Here is a 26,048-nt window from a genome sequence, read left to right as displayed (position 1 = left end):
TTGATTTTTTTTTTGTTTTTGCCTACTATGAAATAATCTGTAAATTTCATGCATAAACCTATACATACAGCCAATAAGGTTTCCAATAAGAACAATGAAACAATTTTTTTTATCAATGTGTATTTTTGACAGCATTTATTTCATATTGTTTTAAATAAACTATAAGCATGTTACTTTGGCGTTTATTATGAGCATGACTTTTAGAAACACTCTCAATATATTTTTATTTAATTTTTATTAAGATAACTTGCAAGCCAACTGAAAGCATAAACCAAAGCGCAAGCAATTTTCAATGTAAGAACAAACCAAACAAAAAAATGACGATGACGATGACATTTCACTATTCACATACAACATCGGTTTGTAGAAACAACCAAACAAAAAATGACAACAAGAAGTAAAAAAGTATGTCATACCCTGAGTTCTGTGTAGATTCTAATGCAACAGTTTGTGCTGATTGACCACTAAGGGGAGAGTCTTGGAGAGGTCGTAATAATACTGTGCTGGTCTATGGAAAATAATTGGACATTGTTTTTGGCATTTGTTATTGTTGTTGTTGGCGTTTGAATAGTATTGGCGTTTTTTTTTTTGTTTGGCAGCCAAATTTGGGGAACGAAAAGAGGGGAGATATTTTGTTTGATTGATGGATTTTGTTGGCAGAGAAACGATAAAAATACAATTAAATATGTTGAGAAACAGTTGAAATTTATTGAAAATAGTTAAAATGTACATTTATTGTTAGCAGAATGGGCTGATATATGTGTGGAATGAAAAATAAAGGCAAAAATCAATTCTAAGGAAAAAATCTGGAACAATAACTATGTTAAAGTGAAATGCTGATTAAAGAAACCCAATTACGATTTTTGGATTGCTTTTTTTATCAATTTAATAAAAAGTACTTTCCAATACTGCAATAACCCTTTTTTGTATTTTTTTTAAATCTTCGGAACAAAAAAAATACTTCGGAAGCGAAAATTCTATGAACTGCAACGCCAGAGTTGCGTTGTCCTTGTAGTAAAAAGAACGATACTATCAAATTGTCGCCGTCGTGCTAACTTGTCGTACGTGTATTTTGGGCCAAATTGAGTTGATGAACTTCACAGATCCCCAAAATTCCATGAAATTCGAAAAACTCCGTGCATTTCTCATATGAAAGAAGTTTTAACCTTGTCGTGCTATTTTGACACACCCTGGAAATTGATGTAAGTGCGACAATTGGCCAAAGGGATTTCTGGTCAGAACTAGAGAGCCTGGAGTTTATTAGAGAACGGCCATCTCAAAACAAAAGTACCAATCGAAGCACGAGAACTGTCAAACGGAGGTACCAATCGAGCAGAAAAAATTTCGTTCAATCGATGGGAAATATTGTAATTTGGGTGATTTATATTTAATTCGAAAATGTGCAAAACACAAATTGAAAACAAAACAGTTTAAATTTTCTTTTTCAATTTAAATTTTGATTTGATTTGTAAACTCATTATGTCGTTGCGTGTTAATGCCGCTCAAAAATAGTCAGTTTCGAGCGCTAATAACTTCGTGGGATTTTTTTTTATTTTTTTGCAAAAGTAGCATCTTATTTTAGATTTACGCCAACCATAAAGTATGTTTAAACTCAGTTTGTTTTGGTTGAATTGACTGATCGAAAGAGAATCTGAAAAGAGTCACGCAGGTGCTTTGGCAATTGTAGTGCTGCAAGCTATTTTGACTGATGTGCATGTAGTGGTGCCAGTTTCAGTATTTTAAGTTGTCCGTTCTCTAATAAGCTCCAGGCTCTCTAGTCAGAACGCGTTTGACACAGGTACGAGCTCGACTACCGTGAACATTTTCAACCAAACTTCGGGGCAATGCACAGAGTGGTCAACCAAACAAAACGTGTTTGTCATTGTTTTCATTGTGTGCTCTAGGTTTTGTTTATTCAAGATCAAATATTAAAACGCGTTTTCTCGGAACGCCAAAGCTTTTTACGACAAGATAGCACGACAGCGTCGAAATATTAGTAGTAGAAGAGTATAGAAAGAATATTAACTACCGACAGTCATGTCTTGAATGTCATTGGGTTCATTTAAACCTCTTAGTTTGCTTAAAATAGAACACAAAAACACTTTTTTCGATGAAAAACATAAGAATATTCTTGTGAATATCTTAACAAATACGCATAAATGCTCAAAGAAATATGAATTCCTGAACGCCAATCTAATTATTTCAGTTCCATCCGTTTCGAGCACATATAATAGGAGCTTAATGACATCAACTAACGAAATAAACAGATGGCTATAGGGCTCATACATCATCGTATTGAGAGCGAAACAAAAAAGGGAATAATTATCTCACATTAACCTCCTCGCAAGGTCCTTTACATATATACAGAACGGAAAGCGAAACAAAAATTGACCATGACCGTTCACCGCGTGTATAATTAATCACCATTCAATGCCTGTTTCCCCTCACCCACCGACCAAGACGTAATTGGGTTTCTTTAGCCTCAGCGGATATTTTTGGCTAGTGATGTTAGTCGATTTGGTTTTTTTTTCTTTTCTGGCGTGATGGAATAACAACGTTAGTACAATTAAAAAAGGGGGAAAATTCGTGAAGAGCGAAATGACTAAAGGGAAACTCGAAAAAACGAAGGAAATTGATATAATCTTTGCATGGAAGCCATAGAGTGGCACGGCTTGAACCGACCCACATTCGAGTACCTGCGAGATCGGTGAATCCGGTGTGACCTCTCGTGTTTCCGTTGCGAAGATGTCGATGTTGTCGTTGCTGCTGCGAGGTTCTTTCTGGTGGGGCTGAAGGTGGGATTGCGATTGGGATTGATGGCCGCCGCTACTGGTTAGATTGTCCAGCTTGGTCGCCAAGCTGCCCGCCAACGGGACCCGTTCCATTTCGTTCTCCTGAATATCGTGACTAGGGAAGATGTGAAATCTTTGTTGGTGAAAAGAGTGTTTAGGATTTTTGTGGATTTTCTAACAAGCGAGTTCGACGAGGTTTTTTGTACAAGTACCTGCCAACGGATTGTTCCGTTTTGTCGTAGATGTCCTGGTTGCTGTTGAAGTCGTGATCGTGGTGCGAGAGGGATGTGGACGACGGTGGAGATGGAGGGGTCTGCCGGGGAGAGGGGCCCTTGCATTGCATCTCTCGACGACAGTGCTCGGCACGGGCTATTTCAGCGGCCAGCCACGATGGAAGTTCCGGAAGGAGCCAGGTTAGAGCTGATCGCAGACCAAGCATCACGTGCTCGAGGGCCACAATCAGAATAACTGTTTGTGTCGAGGTCAATCCGGGCCATAGTCGCGAGACCTGTCCGGACAGTCCGATCAGGGCACAGTTTACGATCACAGCTGCCAGCCCGAGCATTCCGAGGGCATTCTGCCAGGTGCCAATGTTGGCCACTCTCTGCCCGAAAGGCCTCTGATGTACATGTGCGAGTTTGAACGCATCAGATCGAATCTCCAGCAAATTGTTAGCCAAGGCGCACAGTCCAGCCAGAGGGAATGCTGCCGAAAACAGAACCACGTAGCCCATTTGGACCAGCATCTCCAGGTGGTCCGAAAAGGTTCCATCGTATTTGTACAGAGAACTCTCGACCTCAGCTTGCCCGATAGACCTTTTCGGTGTAGAAGAGGTGCACTCCGAAGATCCTTTGCCTTCATTGACCTGTTTGTTCTCAATCATTGGGGGTGGCAATTCCTGCGTTGGACTCAACGCTCCCCACAGCTTGAAACTCAGCTTGGCCAGCTTCCACTGCTCCACCAGGTACGGCCATGCGGACTCTCGGAGATTCCCGATAATCTGGCGCGATATGAGCAAACCAGCCAGTTGCTACAGAAAAGGACACCATTAAACACCCCTCCCAAACTCTATACGAACTTAACAATACCTCCTTCAGCTTATCTTGATCTCGCAGATAAAACGCGATGTAGAACAGCGACAGAAAGCTGTTGACAAACTGAAACAGGGCCACCTTGCCGATAAGATGATTCTCGTACTTGGACTGCAGCCGATAGTTCTCTGCAAACAAAACCCCCAAAGCGCAAAGTTAAAAACACTCCACTCAGCATAGATTAAAACCCCCCCATTCTCACCTTTGTCGTTGAGCCAGACGGCCAACTTGTAGTACGCCTCGTCCATCAGGGTGATGGCGCCGGCCAGGAGGACCTTCGGTATCACACTCAAACAGCTGAAAATGCCCTGCTCGGGGAGTTTCTCGTCCCACCAGTCCTGTTTGATTCCAGAATAGTGGAAAAAAGGGACACACAAACGCACAGACAAATACGGAGCAAATGTAGTAAAGTTGATTGCAACTTGTCGATATGGGAGGAGGGGGGCTTCTAATATCGATTAAATTTTGGGTCCGACAATGCTGATGATGATGATGGTGACGGTGACGATGGTATGGTGTTGATAATGCTAGAGTTATATTTGTGCCAGACTGGCGCTCACATGTGTATGTTACAATTGTAGTGAATGTAAAATGGAATTGTGATTGGTGATGTCTGTGCTTTGGAGGAAAACATTGCCGCAGGGTACCCGGTGGACCGGTTCAACATGTGTTTTCCCATCAATTGGATCAGTTTTACAACCTTTCGATCCCATTTTTCAGATTGGGGAAGGGTGTTCGATTCCGGTTTGCTTTTCTAATTAAACTGGGATGATTGGATTGATATGGATTGTTTTTCCATCCGGAAAAGATATACCAGTACTTCCAATTACCTCACTAAAACGTTAAATTTGTCTTATTTTACATACAAACTCGAGAGATAATCTCCTAATACACATTCTTTCAAACACAACTTGTTAATTAACATTGATTTTAATTCATTCCAACTTTTAATTTTCTTGACCATATCTCTAAAAAGCTTTGTACCAATCAACGATTGTTTTCAAAACAAAAAATCTGAAGAAATGTTTGCTCAAATTGAACCTTGCAATCATTAAAGTCCTAGATCATCAATCATTGATTCACGACGATTTGCATAACTTGACTAGCAAAACAAAATCATTCCCAAAAATTAATCAAAATGTATAAAGTACTATGCTAAATATTTGTTGAAGGATATTTGTCAACTCATTGCCAGCGACGCAAAATGTTTATCTTCGACCTAAAAATCATGTCAATGTCAATCTTCAAACAGTGTTTGAAGGTATATAATATGAACTGTATAAACAGTTGCACTAATTTGCTTTTTTTCATTTTTCCTAAATCTTCTCCTAAATTATCCTAATCTAAATACTAATCTACATTAGACACATTTTGACTTTTAAAAAAAATCCATTTCAACTTTGAAATTTGCTTTCATAAATTTTTAGACATTTTTTAAGTAAGTTAATAGCAAAATAGCTGTTTTCATGCATTATGCATTGTGAAATAAATATAAATATTAATCTTAAATGATGCTCGATTAAAGCTCCAAAAATACTATTTAGGCTATAAACTTACCAGCAACATTACCGCCTCGAGTAAGCATGCAAATGTATGCCACTTACTGGCCAAAAAGATCAAATTTAATGCACTTTTGGTCATAATTTCTATTTTGCGAGACCATTTTTCATCATTTTGGTGGGACACACATCCACACGCAAGATGAGAGGTTAACTGCTTAACGAAAGTCGCCATCAATATCTTTTCACTTGCGCTAACGATTTCAAAGCGCATAAGATATAAAATTGCTTCCAACTACCGGCAACATTTTCTGTTGCACATTAGTTAGTCACTCACTTGAAAAATAATCCAGAAACATGTTAATAATTAGCAAGCGCCATAAAAAAAAAACAAACGCGCTAAGTCATTTGACGTTTCAATTTTGACTACCCATTCCAATCGAAGGCTGAAGAAAACCGAGCGAGTTAGTAAATTTCAAGGAACACTCCAGATTATCCAGCATCATTCAAACACGACCGCTTATTAGGCTTAAAATGGGTCTCGTGGCGCAGGGGTAGCGGCTTCGGCTGCCGATCCCGATGATGCTATGAGACGCGGGTTCGATTCCCGCCTTATCCACTGAGCTTCTATCGGATGGTGAAGTAAAACGTCGGTCCCGGTTTCTCCTGTCTCGTCAGAGGCGCTGGAGCAGAAATCCCACGTTAGAGGAAGGCCATGCCCCGGGGGGCGTAGTGCCAATAGTTTCGTTTTTTTTTTCGGGTATATTTCCCATAGCTTAAAAATTAAAAAAAAAACATTCTCAATTTATATTTGTTCCTGCCATCCCTCTACCTTTTTTTGTTTATGATTTAAGTCGGTTTTAATGGCAATACAAAACGATGTGGAATATTTAAGGAATTTACTCACATCGGCCCAAACCTAACCCGAGAAAATGAGTAATAAATATCAATTAAATATTTTCCAAAAACATTGTAAATATTTACAATTACATTTTAAGAAAATAATGATACTTGGTTGCAACAACAACAAAGCGGAAAAAATACACACTGAAAAAACATGTCTTATACATGACTGGAGTATTCAAATTATCAAAATTTGATCAAACAGCCCAAACAGTTTTTCCCTAACTTCCTTGTATCCAAAAACAAATCATAATGCTGATCGCCCAAAGCCATCGCACCACAAATATGATTGTATTATGCTAATCCCGGCCAGCGAAGATGCTGGATGTAATCCACACAATGTTATGTTTGCCATCTCGAGTAGCCCTCGAGTGCTGTGCCCTTACGGTCTGTCACCCACCCACGTCTAGCACTTGAAAAAACTTGCCTCCGAGCGAGTATCCTCTCTCTCCAGAAGTGAGCTCTACCGGGTCGGAAAAACGATGAAAAGTAATGCAATTTATTCGCTACAAAGTGGCGAATCAATGACGGCAGAAAAAATCTGCATGACGTAGTTTCTGTGTGAATTACAAACTAGAATAGAAATGAAATTATGTTGAATTCAATAGAAAATGCAAATATTCAAAAAGCCATTTAATATCTGCTTTATGAATTTCACAGATTCCCCAAGCTCGTTCTTCCTCCAAAGCACAGAGTACACGATGCAGAGTGGACGGTAAGTGTGGTGTGCGAAATGTAACGTGATGTGAAGCGCAACCAAAGTGTTCATAATGCTGCACAAATACCACATTTAATTAAATGCTGTACCCCCGAGTGGTCGACTCTCCAGCTAACTTCTTCCCATAGGGAAAATTGAAGCAGGTCTAACCTTCTTACTATCGTTCTCTCACCAGAATGTATAATCTCAAAGGGAAGTTAAAAAAAGAAACGGGGAACTTAAAGCTAACGTATTCTAGTGTCCAGACCTTTGACGCCATGCACATGCAATCCCAGAGGGCACCGTTAGAATTTGGAGAGTGCTGATCGAGCCAATCCTGCAAAGTTGTGACGGACGTCGGTGGTATATGGAAGCATAATTAATTAAAATAAAATTTGACAGTGTGTACGGGTGATTGTGCGTGTGTGTGAGAGAAGAGTACAATCAATGGAAGTTTTAGTTGAGGACAGAGAAGGAGAGAAAGTTCTATCGTTTTACGCATTAAGTTGGTCTGTTTCACGTTTTATTCGATTTTTTACCTAGAATTGCCTTAGATCAAATACCACATCTACTGACGGTATGTAAACTTTTTAAAATGTCATTCTAGAGAAAGCATTTTTTGATCGATTTTGTGATTTTCTGAAAAAAAAATATTTTTGCAAAATATCGCAAATTTTGAAATGTCTTACAAATGCAAGTAAAATCATTAGCATCTTAAGGTTAAAATTATCATTTTTATATTTTTGCAGATTAAAAGTATTTCGCGAAGGAATTCCCACACAGTACAAAAAACATGGTAATATTACATCTGTCAGAAAAAAATGAGTAATTTTACCTCTGAAAATGTGTGATTTGACCACTTTTCTGTAGTAATGTTACTTTTTCAGTCTAAATTGAGATAAAATAACGTCATAAAAGAGGTAATATTCAACGTTCCAAAATTACATCTTCAATTTTTACACATTTTTAAACTGGGCAAGAAAACAATCAAAAAGTTGTGAAAATTACTAAAATTTTCTTTTTACAATTCCGTTGTGAAACTTAAAACGTTTCCCGTCATTCTCGAACGACGAAATCTCTACCAAAAATAACAGAATTAACACCTTTCAATAGCAGTGCAGAAAAGTTCTTCTTTTCAGCACTGAAATGGGTGCTCAAAAGTTGAACTCTTCAGCACTACACAGTAAAAAAATCATGGTAATATTACATCTTTTATGTCAGAAAAAATGTGTAATTTTACCTCTGATTTTTTTCTGGTGTAATGTCACTTTTTCAGTCTAAATTGAGGTAATATTACATCATAAAAGAGGTTATATTCAATCTACCAAAATTACACCTTTCAAATTTACATATTTTTTTTACTGTGTGCAAAAGTAACATCTTCCAATGTTTGTTATGTTTTGACCATGGAGACTTAACATGGATGATTGACATAAAATTTCATTCAGAAAGCGTTTTTCGGAATTGAAAAATAATGTAAGCAACTCGTTGCAAAACTTGTTTTTTCAGCACTCTTCCTATTTATCCAACTCGGAAAACCTCGTTAAATAGATGTACGACTCACGCTGAAAAAATCTTTTACTATTTTTTGCTTTGTTGATTGGACAACTGGTTGCTGGACGAAATAATGTCTAATTTTACATTTCTATTTTTTGTTACTCTTTTAGAAACTACTAATAAGAAAAAGGTGTGATATCCAAGGATGTCGGCAAGCTCTTGGCACTAACTCTTCCCCTAGGATAGGAAAACAGAGTCGGCTCACCCAGGTGACGGAGGACAACGCGGATCAAATAAAATAAAGCCAATTGGTGGGAAATATCAAGGGATGGGTTTTATTAAAGACAACTAAAGAAAAAATATGGAATTAAGACTAAATTTATTAAAAACTACGGAAACTACTGTGTGTGTGATGTGGGGAAATTTGGGCTATTGTGGGGGGTTGCTGGGGTTCTGGAACTGCTGCGGTACGTACCGTTGATAATCTGCTTCTTCTCCTACTTCTGCTTCGGCTTCGGTTGGCTCAGGTTCTTGGTGGGCTAGCACCACTCGGATGGCCACGCTCGCTTCAGCGCCGCGCACGGGACATCGACCAGTGCTCTTGGGTGGCAATGGCGGCCGTGGAAAACCGCGGGCTGGCTTGAGCGATGGCGGACGGATGGCGCGTACTGACCAGCAATGGCGTAGGCTGGTGTCGAGGTTTACGGTGTCTTCCTTCGTTGGCTCGATCGGGCGGACCACGGGATCACCGTAACGGTCGTTCCGAGAAGGGTCTCCTTTGTAATTAGGGCTTCAGCCCGAGAAAACGCTCCTTTACGGGTTATGGATCCGCAGATCCAGAGCTAGGGTCCTATTACGATTAGGTGCATGTACTGGCTCCTCCGCACTCAATGTACATGGACCGACCCGTGCGAGTGTGAGGCGCGTACGCTTGGTGGACGAAATCAAAAGGTCCTTAGGGGACAAATCGTGAGCATGAATGCCAGGGTCGGGCGATTCAGGGACGCAGGATTTACCTGAACGAACAGCAGGGTGATGCGGGAATCCTTCTTCCGTCTTCTGCTGGCTCACTTTTTAAAAAAACTTTCACTTAAGCACTCAACTTTCTCGCACGAACACCGGGATTGAAATGGCCGATTTACGGCGGTCAAACCTGCCTCGAAGGATCCGTCATCGGTCTCCTCAACCGTCATCCCCCAATACCGCCAACATCGCAGAAGCTTGCCCTTAAGTTGCACCCACTGGATACCCCCCTTGCACCCACTGAGCCCTTTCTTAAGAGACAATATTTTGTTGTGTTTGTTGACGGGGGACTACGCTATACAATATTGGTGTTTCCCTATAGCTCGTAACCCAAAACATTGAACATTTACCACACAGAACATTAAATAATAAATAAATAAATTAACATATTAAAAATACTAGGGATCTTGTAACTGAACGGTTACACTATCCTCCCGCCTCGGTAAAATAAGCGACTAACAAGTTAGACGATTATTTTAACCTACAAATCGGATTTAAGAGGGAAGTGCAATAAAAGACAAGGATCCATAATTGTGTGAAAATCGGGACGCAAACAGTGTATAAATAGGTAATAAAAGCTTAGACATGAAACAACATTTTAAAAATCTGCTGGCAACTATTGGTCAAGTTCCCCTAAGGAACATGCCATAATTAAACGCGTGTGATTTGTAATGTGTTAGTGTGATAAGCAATCTTGTGTGGCATAGAGAGCGAAAAAGTTCATCCGTTAATATATCTCGCGAACTACCTATCGGAGGCTGTGCCGCGAAACAAAAAAGGTTGAGTGAGTAGTACGTCTCTACACGCGAACAAAAGCGGACAAATGTACGCTCAATTTTTTTTTTACGACTGAAGCTGCCAAACTGGATTAAAATATGGATTAAAATCAGTTACTAGTGGTGCAAATATGAGATACGACAATCTACTGCTGTGTCCTCAAATGTTGGGCTGATTATCAAATTATTTCCAGCATGTTTCGATCAGGCGGCCGTCCTAATCATCGGGAAAAATGCCGAAAACGATCGAGATAATTTAAGTTAAGTATGAGGGCGGGTACTATCCAACTAACTATACTCTATTCCTAAGTCGCGACTAAATAAACCGGTTCAATTAATGAAATTTACATCTCTCCACAGCACTGGGAAAGAAACGTTTTTCGATTGCTAGCAATCTCCTTTTGTACGGCGCCAGTACAAAGGAACTTCTCCTTCTTCTCGATCTTCTTCTATCTTCGTGCCTACTAATCCATTTCTTCGTGACGTCACTCTTCAAATTGTATCTCCAAAAAAAAACTAAATGCGATCTCTTATCATTGCTTTCCAGCGTGCGCGCGAGCTCGGCGGCACTCAGCTGAGATCTACTCCTGACGACGACGTTCACTCTCGGAGAGCCTACGCTCTCACGCTGCTGCTCACCTCTCCAACCTATGCTGCGAGAGAAGATGTTATGCTACGCGAGAGAAAACCTGCTCTGCGAGAGGACTCAAGCGGACGCGTGGTTGCCGATGACACGCTGCGCGACTACGGTACCATAAAGCTGCCGTAACACATCATGGTGCTACTTTGCTGCTACCGTACATAGTGTTTACATGCGCGTCGACACCTGTGCTGATCCTCTTCTTCTTTTAGGACTCTTCCTCGGAATTCGCAGAAAGTTCCTCACCTGGGCGAAGGTCTGCAGCTGAAAACACGCCGAGACTCTTCCCCGCTTCATCCGCAACCTCGTACGAGCTCGTTCCACGTCTGGCAACAATCACGCACGGGGTGTAAACTGGACCATATTTGGCATTGTAACGATCTACTGCTGAAGACAACTGGAAATTGCGCTTGTAGACCTTCTGCCCCACCTGGTAAGTCGGACAAAACTTTTATGCCTCAAATTGTACACTTTCCTAGATTTCTCGTGACTATTTTTCAAATTCTGCTCGACTATTTTGAAAACCTTTTCATTCATCGATTTTCTCACGCCATCTCTTTCCTCCGCTGTGAACTCCTCTCATCTCTCTCACGTTTATGCTCATCACCCTTCGTGATCTTCTCATGACCGTAGAGGATTTTGTAGGAGACATACCAGTGGATGAATGAATGGTTGTGTTGATCATTTCTTCAACCTCACTGATCCTGGAGTCCCACAGCCGCTGATCCTGTTGCATATAGGTCCTCAAACACGCATTCACGGTTCTGTTGGTGCGTTCCACGGGATTCGCTTGACTGTGGTGACGCGAATTCAGCCAATGCTGTACGCCTCGACGATCTAGTAACGCCTTAAACTCTTTACCGACGAACGTTGTTGCGTTGTCGGAAATTACGACCTCCGGGGTTCCGAAGCGCCTAAACCAACAATCCTCAACGATCCTGCACACTTCTTTACTCTCAATCTTCTTCACAGGGACCAGCAACGTCCATTTAGAAAACAAGTCTAACATGACCAATAAATGGCAGTTTCCGGTCTTACTGCGAGGTAGACTTTGAATAAAGTCGAGCGCCATGATCTGAAAGGGTTTGTTGGCCAACCTCTGCTGACCCATTTCCGGTGCAGTTGGCAGTGTTGATGGCTTGCATTGTTTACATACTCTGCAGCCCTGGATGTAACGCTTCGTCTCCCTGGCCATCTTCGGCCAGTAATACCGCAACTTAATCTTCTTCACCGTCTTCTCGAAGCCAGGGTGCAACGCTTCGTCGTGCTCCTGCTTCAAAACTCCATCTCGCAAATCCTTCGGCAAACACAGCTTCCATTCGAACCGGTAATCCATCGACTCGGTCGGTGACGAAACAAATTTATACAATTTCTTGTCCTCAATTTTAAAATCAACGAACTTCTCCGGATTTTCGGCTACTTTTCGGTACGTCGTGGAATACCAATCATCTCGCAACGCCTCGATCGCCTCGACTGCGCGCGACAGGGCATCCGGAACCACGTTTTCGGATCCCTTCCTGTGCCGTACGACCATGTCATACTGCTGCAGCAGCATGCTCCATCGGCTGAGCTTAGATGATGGTTTCCACTTCGTGTTCATAATAAAAGATAAAGCTGACGAATCTGTAATCAGGGTAAAACGGGTTCCTTCGACGTAAGGTCTAAATTTCTCAATCGCCTCCATCGCTGCGACTCCTTCTTTCTCTGCTGCTTTCCATGCGCGCTGCGACATGGTGAGTTTACGCGAAAAATACGCGATCACGTGTTCTCTTCCATCGAACTCCTGCGTGAGCACTCCGGCAATTGCTGTGTCACTCGCGTCGGTCTGGATCGTGAAAGGGACTTGGAAATCTGGGCAAACTAATATCGGCGCTGTGATTAACTTCTCCTTAAGCAGCGTAAAAGCTTGCTCTGCGGCCTCATTCCAAACGATAATCTTTGGCTTCCCTTTAAGCAAATCAGTCAGCGGGGCTGTCAGTTCACTAAATTTGTCGATAAAACGCCGATAATAGTTGACCATTCCCAAGAACCTTCTCAACGACCTGACCGACGTCGGACGCTCAAAGTTTACGATCGATTCGACCTTGTCCGGATTCGGTCTAACTCCCTTCTCCGACAGTACAAATCCCAAATACGGCAGCTCTGGTACGCAGAATTTCGACTTCTCGAGGTTAATCGAGAGATTCGCCTCCCGCAACCTCCTTGCGACATCCTTCAGACTCCGGAGATGTTCCTCAAACGTGTTGCTAGCGATGACAATGTCGTCTAAATAAACAAACACGTTTGGCTCCAGTTCTCCATACCCTAAGACCTTGTCCATCAACCTTGACAACGAAGCTGGGCTGTTTACAAGGCCAAAGGGAAGTCTGGTGAACTGGAACAACCCTCTGCCGAACACCCTGAACGCGGTATACTTGCGAGACTCGGGGTCCAGAGGTATTTGCCAGAAAGCCTTTGAAAGGTCAATCGTGGACAAGTACTTGGAAGCCCCTAATCTCCCCAGTATCCGGTCCTGGTGAGGCAGAGGATAGGCGTCTCTCCGAGTCCTGTCGTTTAGCTTCCTCGCATCTAAACACATTCGGACCTTTATCTGGACCTCTCCGTCTTCCGATTCTCCCTTCTTCATCACCGGTACAATCAGCATAGCCCAGTCACTGTCTGACCGCTCCACGACTCCGGCTTCAATCCACTTGTCAAGCTCCTCATTCACACTCTTCTGTACTTCCGGTGACCATGGGTACGGATTCAAGCGGACTGGATCTGCGTGTTTGTACTCCTCGGTGAACTCAATCTTATGCGTGATCATGGGCGTCGTCTCCAACGGACCGCCCTCGACGAAAGCTTTAAACTCCTTCCTTACCTCGTTGATCTGTTGTTTTTGCTCCTCGGTTAACAATTCCTCGTCTTCCGGTTCTGCCTCAATTTCCTCTACCAATGCCTCGTCTAGCGTTTTCACGGTGGGATGAATCTCGAAACTCTTCCAGAAATTCATTCCTAAAATCAAACGGCGACTGAGTCCAGGTGCGACGATGGCAGAAACGATCTTGGTTTGGCCGTTGAACGTGATGGGAAGACTCACGGAACCCCTTACTCCTAGGGCCGTTCCTCCAGCAGTGGTCAGCTTCATACTTGACGGCTGCAGCTTCAGTTTAAGGGCACGAATCAGCTTCTCGCTGCCAATCCCTAGAACTGTCGTCTGCGCTCCACAATCTAACAAGCCAATCACCTGCAACCCCATTACGTCTACCTGCACAAACGGTCGATTATCTCCATCTACCTGCAAAATCAGTTCTCCTACTTCGGCTTCAAACGGCATGAATTTGGTCAGAGGCTTTTGAGGGTTAAATCGACGACCTCTTACGTCGACTTTCGCGCGTTTTTTGCACAAACTGGACAGCGTTCAGCTGTGAAGTCGTGAAAACCACAATTTGTACAAAATATCTCCTTCTCCTTCAGACACGCGGTGAAATGATGGTAATTGCCACGGCAGTTGAAACAAACGGTCTTGTCAGGGACTCGGTAGGCTGCCACACGAGCTTCCAGCGTGCCTCTGCTGCCTCCTTCCTGCGCTGACGGTTGCGTCTGCGGATTCTGCCGGTTGCTTGGCCTCTCCGACCTCTCCTGTTGCGGTTTTGGTTGACCACCTGACTCCTTGGGCGGTCCTCTGAAACCTTGGTTCTGTGGCTGAGAGTTTCTCCACTCAGGCCTACTTGTCTGCGGACGATTTCCCCAGTCCCCACCGCTCGGCCTCGATCCTTGTTGTTGTTGGTATCTTGAAACCTCATGTATTTGAGCCGAACGCGGCTGGTACTGGTCCGAATCCTTCCGATACAAGTTGCTGTTGACTGAGTCCAGCTTCTTACCCCAAGCTTTCAACAACTTCAGCGTCCTGATCCCCTTAACCAACAGAGCACTTTTGTAATCGTACCTCATGTTTCGAAAAATGATGTCGAACATTCTCTGCTCTGATGGTGGGATGGACATCTGCTGGAAAATTGCCATGATAGCTTTGTAGTAATCCTGGAACTTCTCAGATCTTTTCTGTCTCCTTTGCGCAGCCTGCTGTTCATAGTTAAAGTCCATGTCCGGAGGTTGAAACTCCATTTTCAACTCCGTCACAAGTTCGCTCCACCTCGTAAAATCTCGATTTTTCCTCCCTTCTATGTACCAGGCTCTCGCATCGCTGGAAAACAGATGAATCGCTTCATTAAACAACGTCCTTTTCGTTATCTTTTCTGCATCTGCCATGAACTCAACTTCTGCAATGAAATTATTTATACCGCGACCATCATCCTTTCCGTCGTACTTGATCTTCCAGTCGGAGACTGCTTTCGGACGACGTCCTAGAGATCTCCGTCTGGGAATGCTACCGACAGACTCTACTTCAAAGCTGTCTTCCAAAACTTCTTCATCATAAAAACTCTCCTCAGTATCGTCATAGTAATCTTCAGGGGGCGGAGAAGGTTCCCTTCGGAAATTCCTCTCCGATACCCTTGGCTTTTCAACCACGGACGCTAACTTCCGGTTGATACGCTCGGTCTTCTGGTCAAACTCCAAACTCAACGCGTTAAACTTCTCCGTAATCATCCTATCTACGCGCGACATCATTCGTTCCATTTGTTCTACATCCGGTCTAAGCTTCACGTTCTTCACGTTCTGTTTTCGTTTCGGAGTACTAGTTACGCGCGAACTTTTCACTGTAGTTTCTCCCTCATCTTCTTCCTCATCATCGGCCTCAACATTTTTGTCTTTAAAGGCACGAAGTTGATCAATGATCTTCAAAGAATTATTAAGGTTTACCTGGGGATCGTTCGTAAAACAACTGAAATGATCGTTCAAAACTTTTAAAGCTATGTTATCTAAACCGTCTGCATCAAACACATCATTCAACCGACACGCACGAAAATACAGGTGTAACATTCTCGTTTCTAGCTCAGGTAACTCCGCCTTCTTCGTCTTCTTGTTCTCTAACTTGTTCTTAATCCTCGCTAACTTTTCATCTATCATCTCGAACTCTTGCTCGCGCCTGTTTTCTGGAATGGGTACAGATATAAATTTCCCATTGTCACGCTCAACCCTCATAGCGTTACGTAATTTTCTCCTCTTCATATCTCTAGATTCACCACTAGTAAACTTGACTGCGCGGACAGCTAGTTCATACTCAACTTCGTCGTCGAGCAAATGATTCACGTTCATTGAATGGTATCTCATCATGAACTCCATCTTTCACGTGAAAATAAATCGAAAATAAAATTTGAAAATACTAAAAACGATTGAAAATAAATGACAAATTAAAACAATACAATAATTTAAATAGGGTACCTAGTAGTGAGTAAATACTCAAGCAAATTGCTCAATTTAGATAAGAATAATATGGAAATAAACAAGTCTTTTTTTTTTGCTTTTGGTGTTGTTTTATGTGTTTCTGTTCATTCAGGACCTTTATTTATTGTTTAAGTGTAAATGTGTAAGTGTTGGCCCACCAGAATCCTGGATTTGTTTCGCCTTTAGCAGATTTTTATATGTTGTATCAGATCTAAACTTTTACTAACAAATTTTCACTGGTCTTTTAATTGAACTCCCAAAATCACCCAATTTGATTGACGAGCGAAAGTGCGCGGTTATTACACAAGCAGTGCCAACTGAATGTGTACTCACCTGCCGCTCTGAGAAAAAAAATCCTTAGATTTTTGAAAAAAGTAAACTAATCGATCCTCCGACAACCTGTAACTAAATTTTTGCGTTGGGCGCCAATTGATACTCTTTTAGAAACTACTAATAAGAAAAAGGTGTGATATCCAAGGATGTCGGCAAGCTCTTGGCACTAACTCTTCCCCTAGGATAGGAAAACAGAGTCGGCTCACCCAGGTGACGGAGGACAACGCGGATCAAATAAAATAAAGCCAATTGGTGGGAAATATCAAGGGATGGGTTTTATTAAAGACAACTAAAGAAAAATATGGAATTAAGACTAAATTTATTAAAAACTACGGAAACTACTGTGTGTGTGATGTGGGGAAATTTGGGCTATTGTGGGGGGTTGCTGGGGTTCTGGAACTGCTGCGGTACGTACCGTTGATAATCTGCTTCTTCTCCTACTTCTGCTTCGGCTTCGGTTGGCTCAGGTTCTTGGTGGGCTAGCACCACTCGGATGGCCACGCTCGCTTCAGCGCCGCGCACGGGACATCGACCAGTGCTCTTGGGTGGCAATGGCGGCCGTGGAAAACCGCGGGCTGGCTTGAGCGATGGCGGACGGATGGCGCGTACTGACCAGCAATGGCGTAGGCTGGTGTCGAGGTTTACGGTGTCTTCCTTCGTTGGCTCGATCGGGCGGACCACGGGATCACCGTAACGGTCGTTCCGAGAAGGGTCTCCTTTGTAATTAGGGCTTCAGCCCGAGAAAAACGCTCCTTTACGGGTTATGGATCCGCAGATCCAGAGCTAGGGTCCTATTACGATTAGGTGCATGTACTGGCTCCTCCGCACTCAATGTACATGGACCGACCCGTGCGAGTGTGAGGCGCGTACGCTTGGTGGACGAAATCAAAAAGGTCCTTAGGGGGACAAATCGTGAGCATGAATGCCAGGGTCGGGCGATTCAGGGACGCAGGATTTACCTGAACGAACAGCAGGGTGATGCGGGAATCCTTCTTCCGTCTTCTGCTGGCTCACTTTTTAAAAAAAACTTTCACTTAAGCACTCAACTTTCTCGCACGAACACCGGGATTGAAATGGCCGATTTACGGCGGTCAAACCTGCCTCGAAGGATCCGTCATCGGTCTCCTCAACCGTCATCCCCCAATACCGCCAACATCGCAGAAGCTTGCCCTTAAGTTGCACCCACTGGATACCCCCCTTGCACCCACTGAGCCCTTTCTTAAGAGACAATATTTTGTTGTGTTTGTTGACGGGGGACTACGCTATACAATATTGGTGTTTCCCTATAGCTCGTAACCCAAAACATTGAACATTTACCACACAGAACATTAAATAATAAATAAATAAATTAACATATTAAAAATACTAGGGATCTTGTAACTGAACGGTTACATTTTTTTAATTTAAATTGGCTACCTTTTCACGGCATGTTTTCCTTTGGAACCTTTGGAACAAAAAATAGTCATCGCTAGTGTCTTATAAAAAAAATTCTTAGCTTTCCAATGCTTTTAAGAGCGAAATCGAAAATTACGTTTTTTGTTTTTGTTTTTAATTTCAAAATGTGTAAAATAAGACAAGAAACAACTTTGTAGAAGATTGCAAGTCACTAAATATATTTTAAAAAAAAATTATTTGTCGGAAAAGCAAAAATATTTATAAATTCATTTTAAAAAGTAAAATCAAATTTGCAATCGATAGTGTAAAGTAAAAAAAAATAAGAATGTGTTACGAAATTTTAAGAATTTGCATATGTAAACTTGCAAATTAGTAGTTAATAATTTTGTCAAGTCAAATTTGACGTTTAGCTCAACCGATGTTGTGTTTTTCATGTAGTGAATGATTTTGAGAAAGCAGAAAAATCACTGAAGTTAACTATTAAATTGTTCGCATTTAAATGTTTGGAATATTGAAGAAAAAAAATGTTATATAGACTGTATTTTTTCGGATATCTGAATAACTGCAGCTTTGCCCAAGACACCAAAGCGATCAGAAAATCCGTTCTCCATTATCTTGATACCGATTTGAAAAAAATATAGCCTTTTTGGAACAGCTGCATAAAATTGTATGCAGATTTGTATGGACGAACTTATCATGCACATTAGCCCGGGTCAAAAAAATTAATGTTGCTCAAATCAAAAATTATATGAGATTGCCCGAAAGAGTACTCAAAATGGGGGCTCAGGCCAAAATTTCAGCCCATTTGGTTGAAAACTGGCTTGCCTTGAGCAGGAACTAGTTTAAATGGGAATTAACCCGTAAAACTGGAGCTTTTAGGTAAATTTTTCTGTACAAGTCAACCGTTAACAAATGACAACTTTTGCATACCATGGGGCTCTAGGGGATGGTCTGGGGAACAATTCCTCTGAAGGGTGCAAGACGATCCGAGGCCCCTGGTCTTGCCTTGAACCGGATTCATTCCGGCGTCGCAGAAATTCTCATGGTCCCAGCAAAATGTATAGGGAAAAATCAAAGCACACTAAGCACCACGTGGCCGAAAAATAACTTCAAATTCGGCTTCAAAATTACTTTTAGCGTTTTTTAGGTGTTTTTGACCAAATATCTGCCTGAATAAAGTGTCCTAGGAATAACAAAACTACTTTAAAAGCAAAAATTGATGATATCCTCCTGCCACGTGGTGGCTGATTGATAGTGTGCTTTGATTTGTCCCTATACATTCAGCTGGGACCATGAGAATTTCTGCGACGCCGGAATGAATCCGGTTCAAGGCAAGACCAGGGGCCTCGGATCGTCTTGCACCCCACGGAGGAACTGTTCCCCAGACTATCCCCTAGGACCCCATGGTATGCAAAAGTCGTCATTTGTTAACGGCTGACTTGTACAGGGCAATTTACCTAAATGCTCCAGTTTTACGGGTTAATTCCCATTTAGGGGAAGGTGGGGCAAGACGACCATATGGGGCAAGAGGAACAATCGCTCGTACGTTCGTAATTTTTACAATTTTGATTATTTCCAGTATGAGGAATTGTTGTTAGCAATGCAATTAGCTGATTGTACTACCACATAACCGCCAAAACGACGTAAACGCCACGGGGCATAAGATTGAATGAAGTTTTTTTCAAACTTTTGTTTCCTTATAATATTTGGAAAGTACAAAATAAGGCTTAGGGTTCGTTTTAAGGCTCATTTTATCAAAATGCTATTTTTCCTAGAACGGTAGTGTCCCTATCAATGACTTGCACGTATTATAAATCATGATTTATGTTTTGGTTATTTTTGTAGAGAGCTTTTAAAAAATCTTGTTTAGGTGGGGCAAGTGTACCATATGGATTTTAAGCATGGAAAAAATTATGAATTGCTGCAGCAACATATTTTATTGTGAAAAAAAATAAATAAAAGTTCTTAAAAACTGATAAACAATTGTTTAAAAAATTGCCCATACACGATATAATAATATCATCTAAGTAATATTTTTTTTTCGTAAAAACGGTCAAATTTTTAGTTAAATATTATTTTTTTAATCTAAAAATGAAAGAAACGTTTTAACGACATTAGAAAATGGTGGGTTGTTTGGGTGAGACTGAGAAAACATTAATTTTCCTGTTTTTAAACCTTTGCATGGCAATATCTCACCAACTAAGGGTCGTATCAACAAAGTTCAAAAAAGCAAAGTATAGAGAATATTTTTTTCAAAGGTGGGCAAACATGGGCACTAATTTTAAAAAATGAAAAACTGCGACTATTTTCAAAAAAGTTACTTAAAAATGGTTATAACTTGAAAACGGTGCACTTTATCAAAAATTCACTAAAGTACTTTTTGTTTGCAAATTCGATTTTACAAATGAATGATGAAAATTGAAGTTGAAAATTTTTTGCGACCAATATTTCGATTTTTTGATAAAATCTGTATTGATTCAAAAAATCATAACTCGGTCAAAGATATTTAGCCCATTCTGGAAATTTCTGAAAATTTGGCATTTTATGTCCTCTAAAACATATCAAAAAATGAAAAAAAATAAAAATAGTGTTTTTTGCAAATCAAGTTTTAGTGACAACAAGTTAAATTAAAAATCACCAAAAAAAAATTTACCGTGTATCATTTTTTTTCAGTGTAGTCCATATCCATACCTACAACTTTGCCGAAGACACCAAATCGATCAAAAAATTCCTTCAAAAGATACAGATTTTTGAATTTTCACTTATGATTTTTGTATGGACAGCTGCCAAATTTGTATGGAAAATTATATGAACGAACTAATGATGCAAAATACCGAAGGCACCAAATAAGTTTCAGCCGGATTAAAAAGTACAAAAATTAAAATTAAAGAAAAAAGACCGATTCCGTAGAGAACTGCTCACCAGCGGTTGGTACCAACAATGGTGGCCGACAGCTATAAAGTCAACTTGTTTTTTTTTTTTTCGATAAACCTCGTTAGATAATTGTACGACTGGTGCTGAAAAAACCTTCTTTTTGCAACTTGTTGGATAAATTGCTATTAAATGGTCTAGGAGACGCTTGATCTCTGATCAGTGATCATATCCCAAATTAAATGCGTAAAAAGATAGAACCAGATCGCGAAGTCGTATATGCTATGTTCGTGTGCGTGTTGGGAAATGAATGTACAACAGGATAATTACTACTACACACGGCCAGAGTCACCTAGTTCGGGGTTTCGGTGAAGTAACATTGCTCAAACTAATCAAAAACAAGCGGTGATAGCGATCGCTGTTTGTTTGGTTTTCTGTTGGTTGATGATGTTGCCGAAAGGTTTTTGTTTCGGGCTGAAGACTGAACATGACTATATTTAAGAGGGAGGTGTGAAACAGGAGAGCACAAAACATCAACGTTGACTGTTTGACTAGAGAGAAGGTTAGTTTGAAAATGTTAAGAGGATAAATACCTGTAGTCGTAACATTAGGAACATCACTACAAACACTAGCACTAAACAGAGCCCAATAATTGGAAAACTAACTAGATACCGGAACGCACGTCGCTGCCAGGCCGGCGTTTCCCTGGGCTCCAGCCGTCCCGTGACGGGACTTTCCTCCAGTGGACCCTGGGGACAGGTAGAAACGATGATGATTGTACAAAATGAATTATTAAAAGCAACAGTGCCGACTTACCTTGTACAGTGGTCTCGGTGGTTCGAGCAGTTCCGGAGGGGTAGACAGCGTGCCCCACCGGAAGGCCAACTCGACCGAGTAGCGCCTCCAGGCCTCCAGATACAGGGACGCCCACGCCACGTTGAACAGGGAAAAAATCACATGGCCAATGTCCTGTGCCGTCTGCAGAAGAAGAAAAGACACAACAGAACCCACGTCAAGTAAATTTACCGCGCGTTTGTACACAAAAAGGCAAACAGCACCCACCTGGCCACGGCCCCACAGGCCGGCGTACAGTATCGTACCCAGGACGGCCGGAACACACAGTGCACACGTGTAATGGCCCAGCCACGCAAAGTATAAAGCCACTTTCACTCCAAAGTACGCAGCAATGTCGTCTGGAAGAAGAAATAAAGGTTAGTTCGCATTCGCCGGAACAGAAATCCAAGAGCGCCAACATCCTCCAAGTAAAAACCAAACAAAAGATGTCACCGAGGATGACACGTTGGGGGTTGGGCGGGAAGGTGGGCATTTTCGCTTAATTACCTAACGGTTGCGGCGCAAAAAACTTCCGTACCCAGCTCGACTGTAGCTGCTGTAAGGCGCTTGTTTCGTGTAAGGGAAACACTTGTGTTATCAGGCCCAGTTCCTGCCAGGCGGCCACTGTCGGAATGAAACAAGAGGAAGAAAAAAAAGACGGATACAAATAGAATTAGATGACGGAGGTCCCTCTGGGGAGACTTGTGGCTTTGTTGCCGCGAGATGAAGTCGGATATTGTATGAATAGAGCGGGAAAAAATAGAAAGATGGACGACATCGGTGTGTTTTATCCGGTATGTCACGGAATTGTTAACTTGGTCACATTTCAGTGGAATTGGGAGCGAAAAAAGACACATGTTTGTTTTTCGGTGTGGAATGTCATTATCAACACGCGACTAATCTACTTATTTGAAGAGCTGTCAAGTCTAGTGTAAAGTAGTATAATATTTATGCTAATTGCTACATTTGTAAATTTTCCAATCTTGGTGTTTGATGCAACCGAAGATGCCATTTGAAAATATTTTCAAAAATTCGTCGCCGTTGTTTTTGAAAAACATGCCTTTTTTTCAAAATTGAAGGGGTCGTACCGCCTATTCGTCACGGGATATAAAAAAAACGGACCTCGGATTTGTGATCCGGGACAAAAGTTACCTCTTAGGATAAAGTTTCACGCAAATCGAAGAGGGCAACTTTTCCCGATTCCGTGTGAGTTGGTAGATAATTGCCCATGTATTACTACACGAGAAATATGTAGCCTAATAATGATTGTAGTTTCAAATGAAAATCAGTTCTACTTATTTGTTTTCTAAAATTGATTTCCTTCCAAAAATAACTTCTTCATTTTGCCACCCACCATAACAATAATAGCATAACGATGCCCAATCAGAACAAAAAATGACTCACAATCCTAACTTAAATCAGATCACGACCCCGCCGGTATTTTTCCATTCATTTCAAACTTCAAGCCAATTCCGAACTATACAGTGGAAACCAGGCCAAAACACAGTCTATGATCCATTTGACACCAAACACCCCGGAGGTTACGGAGGAGGCGGGCGGGGTCGCCGAGGTCATTAAATGATTTTCTTATGTTTTTCCTTCGCCTTGATGTGCCTTGTGTTTCCGGTGAAAAAGCCTCCCTTCGGCGCTATGTCACTACTACTCGTGGTGGGTGGGAGGATGGGGTGTGTTAGGGGAGGGGGGGTCCAACGTCTATAGCTATGCTCGTTCGTACAAGTCTGCAACTATGACACGAAAAGGCCGGCTCCGGCCATGCTTGAAAGGTTAGCAGATATCGTTAACATTTTTTCCCTGGTCGCTTGTATCACTTTCACGTCTATAGACAGAGAGAGAGCATACTCGTTATGTGTCGATGTTGGGGGAGGGAAAAGCGCTTAAAAACTTGTTGATTTCTTCTGGCCCTGATTTTAAATGCAGTGTTTGGCAATCGAGAAGTTTTCACCAAACACACTTTGAAATTTAAAGTTCTGCATAAGGTAGCACGGATTTGCATATTTTGGTCTGGGAGGGAAACAAGCGAATTTACTGTCCCTGTTTCAGTCAAATGGGATTCTTTACTGATGTTTCCTTTACCTTTTCCTTTCTTAATGGATTGAGATTGTGAAATGTCGATTCAGCTAAACGTAACGAAGAATCGCTTTTTTGCATTTCAAATGTTTTATGTTTACAAGGGTTGTTGAGTATGCGGCTCCGCCAGAATTCACTTTCGATTTTACTCGAAGCTACATGTGAAGAATTCCTTGAAATCGAACGCAGGGAGGAGAAACACATTTTTCTATCTGATATGACAATCATGTCACTAACTATATATCAAGTTATTAGACAATTTTTCATTGGGAAAATTTTTAGTTTGTTTTCATCGCGTTTTCCATAAAAAAAAGGTTTACAACTCTGTCTCAAAATCCACAACATAAAACGTAAACCCAACCCCGCTTCCCAGTCAGTCATATCCTTTGAGTATCCAACCAACATGCACACAAATTTGCTGTGAAATGGAAAGTACTTAAAAAAGCAGAGTCTCTCTCTCCCGCCACTCATCGTAATTCCTCAACTCAACTCGAGACTCGTGCCGTGGATAACTGTTGACGATGATGATGCTGATGTTGACTAGCGGGAGTGAAAACACCTTCAATTTCCCAAACAACACTTGTGGTGATGTTTACTTTTCCGTTTTTCCCCCACGCTCTTTCATCTTAGACATATCATGTCTACAAACTCACCTATGCTCTGGCCTTCCTCGACCTGTGCCCGTCCTTGCAGGGCCTTCAGATCCGAAACTCCTGCCCTGAGTCCTTGCAGCACCTGTATGTGAGTGGGAGATTAACAAGAAAATATAGAATAAGAAAAATATATGCAGATAAGAGTGACTCGCGAAACAAAAAAGAATTTACATCATCCCGAAAAGATAAAAACAAAATTGCTTGCTCGAAAATGTGAAAAGAGCTCTTCTTATTCTGCTTTGGAGGGTTGATTGTTTGCCGTTTTTGCTCCCCTTCAAGAAGTTTTAACAGACGGACAGCTTTGCTTTCGAAAATACCTTTGGACATAAACTAAAAGTCTTGCCTCAAACAAAACAAAATAGACGGACAACGTCGGTGATGATGCATATTTCAGCAGTTTGGAAGCCACGGGACCATCATCACTTATGCAGCCGGGGAAAGTACCTAATATTCCTGAAAATGAAAAGCTGCCCAGCTGAGTGCAAAAGCTGATCTCAAGCTTGACGGTCCCGAAGGTGAACTTGTTTCGTTATCTCTGTGATGGATTAAAACAATTTATGAAAATTGACGGTTGGACCTTTCTGATCGATGTTAATTGAATTACTGATGATTTTTTGGACAAATTGATGGACAAATTGCGGATCAATCGGACCGCGACCACGAATCGGATATGGGATATGCGTATTCGGTGCCGCGCTCCGTGCCATACTCTCATACACTTCTAGTGGAATTCTAGTTTACTTGCTTGACAAAATATATACATCTATAAAATCAAATGCTATTCGAAAAACCCTTATACATTTTTAACAAAATAGTAACATTCATGCTGAGTTTTCACACCGTTCCAAATATAAACAGTTGACAAATTTTTAACGTTTAAGTTTCATTTTTCCTTTAAAAAATAGCATTTCTAAATTTCATTTAAAGATGATAATTTTATTAATATTTTGAGTGTAAGGTTTTTTTTCAAATTTGTACAGTTCTAGAAACCAACATTAATAGTTAATTAATTTTATAAAAGAGGCTATTTTTTAAATTTTTGTGAGTTTTTTTTTGTTGTGAGTACTTGGTTCAAACCTGAGCAGTTCTTGAATAAAACTTAAGATATATGTAATTATTTTTTTTGTGAGTGGAAATAATGTTTTCCAACAAAAATGGTATCAGTGAGTTTATAAAACCACTCAAATTTAAATATTTAAAATGAAAAAGAACTATTTTTTGTGAGTTTTTGAAAAAAAAACTAAGCGTTCTCAATCTTTAAAACATGTTTTGTAATTTTGTTTTTTATATGAAAATTTCCATTGTTTAACATATTTCCGCATACTTTCATGTCTGGAATAGAAATGCGCAAAAAAGAGCGAGCCGCTCAAAGAGCCGGTTCACTAAAAAAATGCAATTTCAAATATTTCAATGCTTATAAAAATTAATCCCAAAAGTAAATGATTTTTTAAACAACATGAAAAAAAAAACTTTTCACTTTACAACTGATTGTACATTAAAGTATTACCGGAATACAAATTTGAGCATTTCAAATTGCATAATTTGTTATAGACTTTATCGATTAAATCAGAATGTAGAAGAGTTCACAGAATCTTTTCTCCAAATAAAATATTAGCATAAGTTCATTTTTT

At 41.0% G+C, this 26,048-nt stretch overlaps 1 protein-coding gene across 7 annotated transcripts in view; it reads right to left on the bottom strand.

The window, feature by feature from the left end:
* The window catches only part of LOC6041503 (anoctamin-8), a 55,620-nt gene that overhangs the window by 10,891 nt on the left and 18,681 nt on the right, over window positions 1-26,048 (bottom strand). For 4 of the 7 annotated variants that reach the window (XM_038253133.1, XM_038253128.1, XM_038253129.1 and 1 more), the window contains exons 5-15: window positions 24,418-24,499; window positions 22,184-22,300; window positions 21,905-22,035; window positions 21,659-21,820; window positions 21,436-21,591; window positions 7,251-7,319; window positions 4,086-4,221; window positions 3,881-4,011; window positions 3,005-3,822; window positions 2,697-2,925; window positions 417-508 (exon numbers count right to left, since the gene is read on the bottom strand). In XM_038253133.1, coding sequence (XP_038109061.1) covers window positions 417-508; window positions 2,697-2,925; window positions 3,005-3,822; window positions 3,881-4,011; window positions 4,086-4,221; window positions 7,251-7,319; window positions 21,436-21,591; window positions 21,659-21,820; window positions 21,905-22,035; window positions 22,184-22,300; window positions 24,418-24,499 — 2,123 coding nt within the window. The remainder of the gene's footprint in view (window positions 1-416; window positions 509-2,696; window positions 2,926-3,004; window positions 3,823-3,880; window positions 4,012-4,085; window positions 4,222-7,250; window positions 7,320-21,435; window positions 21,592-21,658; window positions 21,821-21,904; window positions 22,036-22,183; window positions 22,301-24,417; window positions 24,500-26,048) is intronic. The other 3 variants (XM_038253130.1, XM_038253131.1, XM_038253135.1) reach the window with 3 other exon arrangements.

This window comes from Culex quinquefasciatus, chromosome 2 (assembly GCF_015732765.1).
Source record: "Culex quinquefasciatus strain JHB chromosome 2, VPISU_Cqui_1.0_pri_paternal, whole genome shotgun sequence".
Classification (NCBI taxonomy): Eukaryota; Metazoa; Arthropoda; class Insecta; order Diptera; family Culicidae; genus Culex; species Culex quinquefasciatus.
Note: the sequence above shows the minus strand (reverse complement) of the source record. Positions and strands in the feature narration are given on the sequence as shown.